Source organism: Sinohyriopsis cumingii, chromosome 8, assembly GCF_028554795.1.
Source record: "Sinohyriopsis cumingii isolate HCF-2022 chromosome 8, ASM2855479v2, whole genome shotgun sequence".
In the NCBI taxonomy this organism is placed as follows: Eukaryota; Metazoa; Mollusca; class Bivalvia; order Unionida; family Unionidae; genus Sinohyriopsis; species Sinohyriopsis cumingii.
The window spans coordinates 58911478-58924417 of NC_142968.1; the positions used below are offsets into that span (position 1 = coordinate 58911478).

A 12940-nucleotide genomic window follows, 5' to 3' on the forward strand; every position below is an offset into this window, starting at 1 on the left:
CACAAGTACTACATGCCTTATACATCTAGGGGAAATGTCACAAGTATTACAGGCATTTTACATCTTGGGGAAATATCACAAGTATTACAGGCATTTTACAGCTTGGGAAAATATCACAAGTGTTACGGGCATTTTACATCTAGAGGAAATATAGCAGTCTCACATCTAGGTTAACACTGAACAAGACATCTCAAGAGAATTATAGAAATTGAAGTTAAGACTCACATTTCAACAAAAATATCCAAGTCTAGTTTATCCAGTTTTGAAAACTGGAAGTGAAGGATCAAAACCTAAAGATTCTGGTCGCAAGGATGGTTAATACAATAGATCCCTTTAAAGTTTTAAACACTATAGAATTTGTGTCCAATTTTTGGGTGCCCAAAAACTATTTTGTTTTTGAGCAATTTCAATATTGCTAAATAATCCAGGAATAAAATGAAATTTATGTTATTGTTGGTACATACCTGATTAAAAGAATAAATATATAATCCTAAAAATATGATGAAAAGGTTTCCCAGATATTTGTCATCAAAACACTGAAAACATTATCAGTATTAAACCTGCTTAATATTTAGGTGAAGAGTTGTTTAAATTGTGGGGAGAAATGTTAAAACTAAATATTTTTTTAAACCAGTGATTCATATCACAATCTCTTAAGGTCCATTCTTCATATTTTTAATTATAAAACAGTTTGCACTTCTTAACAATACACAGTGCTAAAGTGCATCATTTTCATAAAATTATGTGAAGCATAAAGTTAATGGACTGTTAAGCAGCATGTGTATGACTTTGCTACACATGATTGATAGGAACAACTGTTCCAGCAACCAATATCAGTGCATCAAATGATAATATCTTGGTATATGATCAATAATCCCATATCAAGATCGAATTATAGTTTTTATTGTTTCTTTGGAGTTAATGTCATTTCTCAGTGCAAGATAGCTTAAACATGGCGGCCAATGTAACTGGAAGAGGAAGAACCTGGAAAAATCACACTAAGAAATACCAAATCACAAGAAACTACTGGCAAGCTTTCTCACATACCCACATTAGCCCAAGACTCAAACTTGATGGCTTTGACAGGTACAGGTGAGTGCTTTAAACCACTCAGCTTACTTAAAACTGACAAATTCAGCAGCTTGATTTGTCCCAATAATTTTGAGTGAGATTTGGACTTAAGTAAAGTTTAATAACAGTAAATGTTTGCTTCACCCTGACTGCCCATAAAATTGAGAATATGTTAAAAGAACTGAATTAATCCAAATATTGTATAGCTGACTTAGTTTCAAAAGTCATTACCAACTTAGACATGTATTTTACAATTTTTAAATTTAAAGTTTAGAAGTCATCTTGTTATCATCATTTTCTAATGCATTATGAACAAAACTGGTTGTCCCATATGGAAGGAACAGCTGAAAATGGGGATTAGCCAGTCTAATAACGGTAAACAAACTAACCATGTGTTTTATCTAAATATACTGGTGCAATGTCTATGACCAATACCACAATCTCATGGATGTCATGACTGGTTAACCTCAGGCAAAGCCAAACACATTTATCATTGTGCTTTTAAAGCTAGCAAGTTACACCTATATGATAATGCCTTGAAACAGCTTTTTTCGAACTATTAAAACATACAACAAAAATATAAAAAAATAAAATATTATGGAAAAATTATCCAAGATTATGTCCACGAATAACCTAAAAATTGAACTGACTCGTAATCATCTAGACAGACGAAATTTGGAGAAAATTTAATTTTATTGTCAGTCATGGAGCTGCAAATGAACTGTTTTCCTCCAGTTTCTTTGGGAAGTGATACAGGAACAAAGATATCTGACAATTCGCATGAATCTTTAAGTATTGATAAAGCATTCAATAGGCTTTATGAGATCTATGTTAAATTGAATGTAAATAAACATGCAATATACTTACTCTTCCTTTGAGAATTTTATAGACTAGTGAGTTCATATCTCGAGCATTAAATGCATGTTTTAACGTTGCCATCTCATATACACAACACCCAAGGGCCCATACATCAGACTGAAATCGATGAAACAAACAGTATGTTAATCATTTCATTCAATCAATTACCAGTATCAAATTAAAGGAGCTATGTCTTGAAAAAAGAGGAAGTCACAATCAGTTACTATTACTGACAATGGTACATAATACCTTTTACTGACAATGATACACAACACTGATTCATATTCATCAAAGACACAGCTATATTTCAAATGTGAAAAATCTAGGAAGATCAATATTGCTCAAATAACAACAAACAAAACATGACAAAAAAGGGCAATTAATTTGGTAATGTCATTAATCTCAATTTTATATATTATAATGTAAATATGTTAATTGAGATGATGTAACTATAATGCTTTTAATTTGATACAATAAAATGTACCATTCTACTGTCATAATTGATACAATAAAATGTACCATTCTACTGTCATAATTGATACAACAAAACGTACACTACTACTGTCACAACTGATACAATAAAACGTACACCAATGCTGTCATAATTGACACATTAAAATGTACACTACTGATGTCATACCTGATACAATAAAATGTAAACTACCACTGTCCTAATTGATACAATGAAATGTATATTACTACTGGCATAACTGGAGCTTGACACATCATGAAATACAACACACAAAAGGCATGAAGTAAAAATAGAAGAGTACAAAGAGTCTTTTCTTTTTAACAATGATCACTGAGTAGCATTCACATACCACCAAAGATAAGGTTACAGTTAAGAAGTGATGACAAATTAACAGTCGGGTAGGAACAATCCAAGATATGTTAACTGAATACATCATAACAATGGCTCAATTTCAAATCTATAAAATTTAACATTAAAAGTCTCCTTGCAATAATCAGTGTCTTTTGTCTCATACTCATTCCTGACATGTACAAGTGGGTGAATATAGGCCAGTCCGTCTCACCTTATGGTTATACGGCTTGTTTGAAAACAATTCTGGACTCATGTAATATGGAGTGCCTATTAAAGTTGTTGCCATGTCTGTAGAACTTTCTAATACTCTGAAATGAGAATACAAAAACAAGAATTCACAAAATCTATAATCGCACAGATGGAACTATCATTCCCAAAGTCGATATTTATCTAACTGACTGAAGTACCGGTAAAAAATAACCCAAAAGTTTTTTTAAAAAACTGTTAGGGAAGCTGTGATAACCTCCATTTAGATTAGCTCTGGGTATGTTATTTCATATAAGAATTCTGATACAAATCTTGCAGCAAAATATACATATATTTAAACTGTCATTTAAGATATTCATTTTTGTACATGCAATTTCAAAGATGACAAAATATCTGATAGCGAGTGAAAAGGATCACCAAAAATCTATGTATGCCTCAATCAGTGAAAACTATATTTACATTGTTTATTGTTACAAATGTGTTCCACTTAAGTCTTTTTTTCCTCTAACAAAAGGCTAACATTCCCTTGGTGTTTACAGACCTGGCAATTCCTAAATCTCCAACCTTAATAATCTTGCTCTTTGTCAGGAATATATTTTGTGTTTTCAAATCTCTGTGAAGAATGTTCCTTTCATGCATGTACTGAAAAGGAATTTAACATAAAGCATGTACTTAAATATGCAGAAGGTGAGCAATTAAAGCTCTGTGTGTGTGTGTGTGTGTGTGTGTGTGTGTGTGTGTGGTGTGTGTGTGTGTATGTATGTATGTATATATATATATATATATATAAATAAACCTGTCTTGAGATCACCCCTTACACCAAAAAAGTGAAGATAGGTTTTTCTCTTGTAAGATATCCATGTAGGATTGCCAATATGAAAAGTCAAATTTCAGCTAAGTTTAAAAAGGAAAAATGCCTACTATGAGTGCACCTTATTCTTTATTCCTAACTCTTGTTGAAGCATTACATGCCTTTGTTTCAAAATATTTCAAAATATTTTTTGCATGCAATAAAAAATATACCTCTATCATTAAATACTCAAATATATATCTGTACCGATGTTGATGTATCTGTGATAAGTTGTAATAATAACTCTAGCAATTCTGATCAGGCTTTGAGTAAATATGGAATTCATCAAGAAATATATAAAAATTATTTAAAAAAACAAAAGCCAAAGGTTTCATTTCCTCCTGACATAAATGGATTAACTGGGTTATAGACAGCTATACTGTGTTCTTTGTCCACGACTCTAGATTGTACTTTAAGATAATGGTCATTTGTAAACAGGCCGTTTACATGATCAACTTTTGTATATGTTTGTAGGTTATGAATATGTTGTTTATGAGTTTAGAAAGTTCTAGAAACAAATTTGTACATCTATGTCAAGTGAATATATATATATATATATATATATATATATATATATATATATATATATATATATATATATATATATATATATATGGACATGGTGAATAAATAATGCATTCCTGTTTTTAAGATCAGTCTGTGGAATCCATTTGTTTACTGAATTTACAGATGTGTTCAGGTATATTTCAAGGAATTATTTATTTAAATATTCAATGGAATTACTAAGTGCTCAATGAGAGAAAAGAAAATGCACTTCTTTGAGCCAATGTGATTTAGCAGGTCACATATACATGTAATATAACAAAATTATTCTATTTTGTTATTCAATCTTGAGTAATTTGAAAGCACAAAATCACTGAACATAATGTCCATTAAATTCTTACTGAATGATATATCAATTAAACAACCCAGATTTTTAAAACGATTCACCAGGTGAAGCAAGTTAATTACCAATGAAACAATTAAAGCTTGTCGACTTACCTCTGACAAGTTACTTTGTGAGCAGAAATATTTTCCTGTTTTGTCTAAATGAACATAATTTTATGGACAATCAAACAAATGCTGATATTTGATCAAAAGCTAATCCAACCAAGTATCATTGATTTTTCTTCCTCTATCATAAATGTCAAAGAAAATCTAAAAACTGTCTAGCCTTAATTTAATTATGTAGACCTAAGTGCCATACTAGTGACCTGTTAGCTCTAACTAGTTCATATATTTTACATAGGTATGATTTTATTGGCCGATAAGGTTAAAACAGTAGTGTAGGAAATGTCAATCAATAACACATAGTCAATTTATTCTGGATAGCACATGCTTAGTAAGAAATTATGCCAGAGCTGAATGAAGGGTAATTAAGACTGATGCTCAGGCCCAAAGCAACGTGCAACAAAACACACAGGCTGGATGCGTCTATCAGAAATGGGTCACATTTAAATTCCAAACATCAAAACCCAAGTGAACGTATCTACTAAGAACCCTGCTAAACTGTATATGGTCACACAGGTATGATAGTAGCAATGGCATGTAAACATACCTGAAGTGCCATAGCTATCTGAACAAACCATTCCACCAGCTGCCTTTCCTCCAGAAGAACTCCATGCTGTTCTTTGAGCCGATTATACAAATCTCCTCCATCACAGTACTGCATTGCAATGTAGAGGAAGCCATCTTTTTCAAAGGAGTCTTTGTATGACACTATGTTTGGGTGCTTCAATTTCGACAGAAGCTTGGCCTCCTGCTCAGCGGATTTCCGCTCGCGACTCGAGGCTTTCTTCAGATTTATTTTCTTCAGTACATACTGAAAAAATACAGTACTGATTATGAACTATGAGAAAATTTTAGCGCCAACAAAGATCTAAAGCAGGTAGATGATTGGCTGAAATATGAAACATTCCTACTCTAGTGAATTTTAAGTCCAGGTGTAAAATGATTCCCTTGGTTAACAATTAATTTTACTGATCGTAGAATTTGTTTTCGTTTTTGCTATTTGCTCTAACATATGCTCTGGCTTCAATTTCAACAGAGGCTTGGCCTCCTGCTCAGCGGATTTCCGCTCGCAACTCGAAGCGGAAATCCAAGAAATGTTTCAGAACATTCGAATATCTTTAATTGCTTCCTCTCCATTCCTCCTATATTGATCAATTAGGATCTCTATGGACATGCATCAACTCTGATTGGACGATGCACATGTATACATTTAAGATAACATTCGCAAAATCAATGCTCCAAATGATGTGATGGTTATATTATAACATAATCGATACAACGCCTTTGTACAAAGATGTATCATAGCAATACAAACTCAAGGACAGACTGTGCATAAATGACATGGAAGTGACTGCGTCTCTTATTCAATATTGGAAAAAATGTTCATAATACATTAATAACTGTGATAACAGTCCTGCAAAAGAGAATGATAAAGTATATGAAAAGCATATAAGACCCTGGAAATTCTTTAGCGATTACAACCTGTTATAATTAAGCTACATGGACCTTCTGCTAAGGAAAACCAATGTGACCTCAATCGCCATTTCTTACATAAAAAGAATTCACTCACCAATAGGTAAGTTTCTTTCTGTATTTTGTAAGGAGTTTATGATCCTCAATCAATTTAATAAATTTTTAATACTCATTCAGTTATTATTTTATGGAAAATTCATGACTTTTTCTCATCCCTTCTATGCAATGGCCCTTACTTTGAGAGCGTTAATCAACCAACCTGTTCATTTTTAAGTGATCTGGGATTACCTGGACCCTCAGCTATATAAAAATATACATTTTCTAAAACGTTAAATACTCCAATATTTCACAAATGATGATCGCTAATAAACTGAGAGATCATATTCAAGGATAAGTGGTCCGCCATTGGTAATTAGTCATTTCAATGTACACGGACCATCAGTGGACTCAGGGATACAGAATAGGCCTGATGCATTCTCCTGCATGTCAAGACAGACAACCAATGATGACCATAGTTAGCATGCTGCAACCAAAAGGGTGCACAATGGAATATTACCACCAGGTCTGCTACCATGTTGTGTCCTTTGGCAAGACACTTTACTCCAACTGCTTTGATACTAAAATACTAATTACTAGGGAGCGGCCGAAAATCCGACGAAAGATAGATTACGAGATAATGCCTCGCCCAGTTGATCTCCGTTACCAGAAAAGTCAACAACAAAAAAGTGGATATCTCACAACATACAGTACTTATGCTAGATGTCAAGATAGGCAGATTATGATATAACAATGCACTGTTCAGATGGTTTGTCAATATGGACAATGAATTTGTTTATGTAACAATAGATAAATTTCAGTGCATTTTATATTGAGTCTGCGGCTTCCTTTCATGGGGCATCTGAATTACTCCACTCCAAACCAACGGCTGTATATACAAGATTAAACTGCCAACAATGTCACCAATAAAAAAAATCGCCAGATGGTATATTTTGCCACCAATAATCAAGAAAAAAATCCAAGTTTGCAACATTGGCAAAGCCCTATGCGATCCCAAAATAAACTTTTTACATTTTATTTTTTGTACTTTTTAAGAAGAAAAAACTAATTTTTCATGTATGAGAAAAATACATATAAAATTGCAGGAGCCAAGCCACAATCGTCTTGTATTATTTATACGCAATCTCTTCCCCAAAATGATAATTAACTTTTTAATGTTTTCTTTAGTACTTTTAAGAAAGATTTTTTTTTTCATGTATGAGAAAACTACATGTATATGAAATTTTGGGAGCCACAGCACGACCATGTTATATCTGAATTTGTGTTATAATATCTGTAATGTCATGGATCCAATTAAATTTGTCAAATTATGTTTCAAAACTCCTACTTAATTTATTTCCCTATATATAAGTACAGTACTTGACTGCTGAGAATCAATGTACTACATCATGACATTATTTACATTTACATCAAAAAGTATGCAAATTGTGCATTAACATCACTTACATAATGAATAAAAATCAAATTAGACCTAGTAATACTAGTCCGATCACTGCAAGAAATAGTCATTAAAATAGATATCAATGAAAAATACTAATACAATATTTTTCTACCATTGGAGACAGAGGTAAATTTCACCCTAGGTGAGATTAACGTACTTCAACTAACAACAATAAAAGCTGAAATAAGTTATAATCTTACAAACCACAACAAACAAATAGTCAGAGAGGCCGAAAGACACTAACTTAAAGCAACAAGTACAAAAACAGTGGCTGGGGTACATCAAAATAGGAATAATAATAATAATACCACAATAAAATCAACATATACATTGTAAACTAAGGCCATAAACGTTAAAAGATAGCAAAATCACTCAAACAATGAAAGCTAAGTTAACTAATACCACAGTCAGAAATGTCAAAAAGTAACATTAAAGAAGTGAAACCAACCAAATGATCAATCAGATCAAGGTGTATAACAACAACTGAAAACAAGATACAAGGGACCAAATGGTCAGAAAGATAAGCAATAAAGAAAAGCAGGACAAAGGCAGAAGACAAAAACAATGCAGGACAAGGGAAGGTAACCAAAACAGAAGATACAAAAAAGATCAAGGAAGGAAATAAACTTCAAGCAGGACAACAGGGAAAAAGTACTAGAAATAACAAAGATCAGGAACAGAAGAAGAATGAGAAACAACGACAACAAATGAGCATACTTGGTGAAAAATGAAACAGCAGGAAAAGAAGCAAATGATAGAAGACCACCAGGACAGAGATTTGAGAAGACTCTGGGGAAAAAGAGAATAACTGAAAAGAAATTGCCACTCCAAATAAAAAAGCCCCAAACATACACAAAAGAATTGCCATCCCCAATGAAGAAACCCAGACCCAAAAATACTCCTCACGCCCACTATATATATATATATATATATATATATATATATATATATATATATATATATATATATATATATATAAATATATATATATATACACAACATAACACTTACAAGGAACATGTACATCTATCACTTACATACAGCATATAGCATACATGACACCTACCCATTACAAAAAAGGCATAAATACAATTATCACATAGGGCTTTAATTCTAAGCCAAAAAAGCTCTCTTTGGACCAAAAATTTGATTGGCAGTAGAAATGATTCTGATTGGTTACCTTACCAACTCACAATGTCAAACACCTGAATTAAGATCACAAAAATTTATGGCTAATTAAGCCAAAATGCTGTGGCAAATGTTTCAGAAAATAAATGTATGCCATTGCATAGTACAAGAAACTTAATAAACTAGTGCACAGTCGGAAAATTCACAACTCAAGAGTATTCTAATCGAATGTGAATCTCACATCTTTGGCTGTAGGTGAGGGACAGCGTGGTACAAATAGAAAACTGGGCATAGAATTCAAATAAATGAATTAAGGAAACCAGTGCTGCTTGTATGGATGGTGATGGTTTTATGGGGGATATTCAGGGCACCTGTGCCTGACTTGCTCTTGTGGCATGGTAATAGCAAATAACTGCACAAATTAAGTAGCATGCAAATGCATGCAAAATAACAAGTTGTGCAAGAGAATAAGTGTAAATGATTAAAATCCAATGAAGCAGAAGCAGCATTTACAACATACCACAAATTAGGCTCATGCATGTATGGAAAATTCATGTACTGAAATTGAAATCTGGTACATGCACTAGAAGTCTCACTCTCAGACACTGTATTTGTAAGTGGGTATCGATGTTTCTCAATTTTTACTGATTTCTCAATGATAACAATGAAAACCTAACCAAACACAGCTGATTCATGTAATTTGTAAGACACATGAATATTTAGTTTCCACTTCACAGTTTTGTATTTTGCAAAAGAATTGAATTTCTAAATCAAAAGTTCATCCAGATATTTGATTTATCATGGGATCATGTATTATTTAAAGTAGAATTCATGACTGTCTATGTCAGCATGAATAAGTTTTTATTTCATCATTCAATATTTACCAAATGATGCAGATATATAGCTCAGTATGATTACCACAGGTTCAAATAAAAAACTTTGCACTCTAAGTGAATGCTCCATTTTAAAATACAAAAAGTGTCAAAATATGTTTGAATGTAATTAAACAAGTTTATCCAGTCAGATTTTCTTCAAAATTTTGTTCTGAGAATGGAAATTGCAGGTATTTAAATCTCCAGTGAGTGTGGCAGTAAGAAAGTTGATTGTCAGAACCACACTGTGCTAGTTCATAGGTGGTGACTAATTTTTACTCTAAAAAAAAAGGACAAATATATCAGCCGGATAGTTTAACAATTCTATTATAAATCATAAGAAATGAAAAAAGGTCATAGTACTGGGTGATTTCACCACAAAGACTTGTGCATATCACACAAGTATGAGGAAAACTAGTTTTGCATGACTGCTATGGTGGTCACCATAATGTTTACAATAAGAGTTTTAATATTCTATGACCAATCTTCACTGATGCAATCAATGCCAAATGTGATTAATTTTGAATTAAGACCCCTAGATTACTGTCCGGGGGGTGGGGGTGCTAGGTGCTGCCTGGATAATGGATAAGCAAGCCATTGCAATCATTTACATGGGGGGGGGGGGGGTATAGGGTTTTTGAGTTTGTTTTGAACAATGGACACAGTTGTCTTAGATTTGTATGATAATGAAGATGGATACAAAATACACTCATTGAATGAAAAAAATATCAGAAGTTTCTCCTGAAAATACTTTCCATATTTTCGAACTCATCTGAGAAATTCATTATAAGTCTCTCTTTGTCTTAAAGGTACTTTACCTGTTTTCTATCTCTTTTGTGTCGAGCAAGTGTGACTTCACCGTAGCTGCCTTTTCCAATATTCTTGATCAGTTCAAACTGATCGATCGAGTCACTCATTCTTGAAATGTAGCTGTCAACGTTTTATGTTCATCAACTCATTTAACACGATTCCACAAGTGTACACTATTAGTCACTGAAGAACCTGCCTTTGTCGCAGAACAATGGAAAAGTAATGTGACATCACCCAAGCCTCACCCAACTAGACCCTAAATGTAACTTTTAAAATTAGCCTTTGCATGATAGGTTAAATGTGTTCATGTGTTCTTAGAGTAGGTTCATCGGTTCTATGACTTTCCAATTAGACCCTCTGTCATACTGAAATTGGGACGCAAATTGAAGCATACTGACGTTTGGTTGGTTGCCAGGTTCACGTTGTGTATCTCAGATGTGCAAAATCCGTAACGGGATTCTTTCACTAAAATAGAAACCTTTCGTAAATTTATAACTTTGGCTGGCGGAGTTTGATATATAGAACACGACTTCTTCCTTGATGAGAGATTATGTTGACATGATAAGACTCATATGCACGGATCGATTTGGGTATGTTGTGGCATACTATTTGTCGTTTCAAACGTGAGGAAGCTAATAAGGGGAAATAACTATAAATAGTAAACAAGCTAAACCATATTGCGATGTGGTTTATTTTACTGTTGTTTATTCTTATCTTTTGGTAGTGGTTGTTGTTGTAGACAAGAAGAAACATTAGCTCGTTCGAACTATTTTAGCGACTATAAACAATAATATAACAATCAAACACGCAAATATTTTTTTTTAATTGTGTCTAGTTATAAAAGTATGCTTCTTTGCCAAAACTGCGCACCTCTCCCCATTTATAATTTATATTTTAATAATCCATCCAGGAAAATCATTTCACGCGAAAATAGTTCTATTCTCTCTTCAACTGTATGCAGTGTTAAAGTACACATGCGTAATGCCTAGCCATTCCACTATAACCCCACCACCACCACCACAATAACATTTTTTTATTAAATTAATTGCATAGAAGTCAATTTACATTAATATAATATATTTTACAACTACATGTGGTGTAATATACACTGGTTAGAAATAATGGCTGACCAATACATACTTAGATACCATTTACATGCATACTGATTTTAATATACAAGGACAAGGACAAGAAAATGCCAAACATATAAAAGCACACAGATATGATACGTTTTGATACATCGGAAGTGTATCACTATTAAAAGCATCATCCAAAGGGAGAAAAATCAAAAGAAAACCAGGTGTAAACTTCACAAACCAACATTTAGGGCAGCCAAATGCTACAAGTATGTACGCAAGACAAGAAACTAACACGCTAAACATTAAGGTAGCAGTAGCAACATTTTTAATTATGTTTACATATAGAGAATTTACATAATAAGCTCCCAAACCAGGTCTTAAAGAGGGATTTAAAATGGTTAACATTTGTGGGTGTTCGTATATTATTGGAGGCGGGGGATGGGGCAGAATTCCGTAGTTTTCTGCTGCTGCATACCTAAAATGGTGTAACCCATACGTGGATGATTTAAAAACAATATCTCCGTTATTTACATACCAAAAGATTAAGAACAGTTCTTGGTTCAAATTTTAATAATTCAAGTGGCATGATCTTTAGCGGAAATATTTGTCCCACTCAAGAGTTCACACTAAGGATTCTTGAAATCATTGAAAACAAATCTCAGATCTCTTCCATGGAAGTTTCTTTTGTTTGGGTTTCTTTTGGGGCTTGTTGGGGGGGGGGGGGCGGTATATTAGTGAAACTACTGAAATGCCAGCTTAGGGGACAATACTTCAAGTTTGCCATGATGAAAGAGTTGTACACAGCCAGTCTTCTTCAGTTATAAGGTATTTTCCAATTCGTTTGAGCACATTTAATTGTTTGGATGCTTTCTGACAAAATTTCAGCCATTCGCTGATTACGCTGTAGCTTTGAGTCCAAATTGACCCCAAGTGGATTTACGGAGTCTTCACAAGATATATTAGCCTTGCTAGAGGAGATGATATAACTTTTTGAAATGTTTGGGATTTAATTCGCAATATTGTAAGTTCTTTTAAATCTTCATTTTGTACTATAGGAAAAAAATTATTTGTTGAAACAAATCTTGTTGGTTTTTGCTCTTTTCTATTACTTAATTTAGACCATAAAGTCTTAATAATATTAAATTTTTTGTTCAATCGTTTATCATTCATTCACTAATGATTCCGTTAGCCAGAGATTTTGAAAGCACCTGCGTGTATTAAAGTTGTGTAAATTATTTAATGATGTTATGCTATTAGGAG

General features: G+C 33.0%; 1 protein-coding gene across 2 annotated transcripts in view; it reads right to left on the reverse strand.

The window, feature by feature from the left end:
- Positions 1 to 11210, reverse strand: part of LOC149793619 (uncharacterized) — a 68363-nt gene extending 57153 nt beyond the window's left edge. For both annotated transcript variants that reach the window (XM_089967587.1, XM_089967585.1), the window contains exons 1-5: positions 10610 to 11210; positions 5368 to 5631; positions 3501 to 3601; positions 2964 to 3060; positions 1939 to 2046 (exon numbers count right to left, since the gene is read on the reverse strand). In XM_089967587.1, coding sequence (XP_089823713.1) covers positions 1939 to 2046; positions 2964 to 3060; positions 3501 to 3601; positions 5368 to 5631; positions 10610 to 10708 — 669 coding nt within the window. In that variant the 5' untranslated portion in view covers positions 10709 to 11210. The remainder of the gene's footprint in view (positions 1 to 1938; positions 2047 to 2963; positions 3061 to 3500; positions 3602 to 5367; positions 5632 to 10609) is intronic.
- Between the last annotated feature and the right edge of the window lie 1730 nt (positions 11211 to 12940).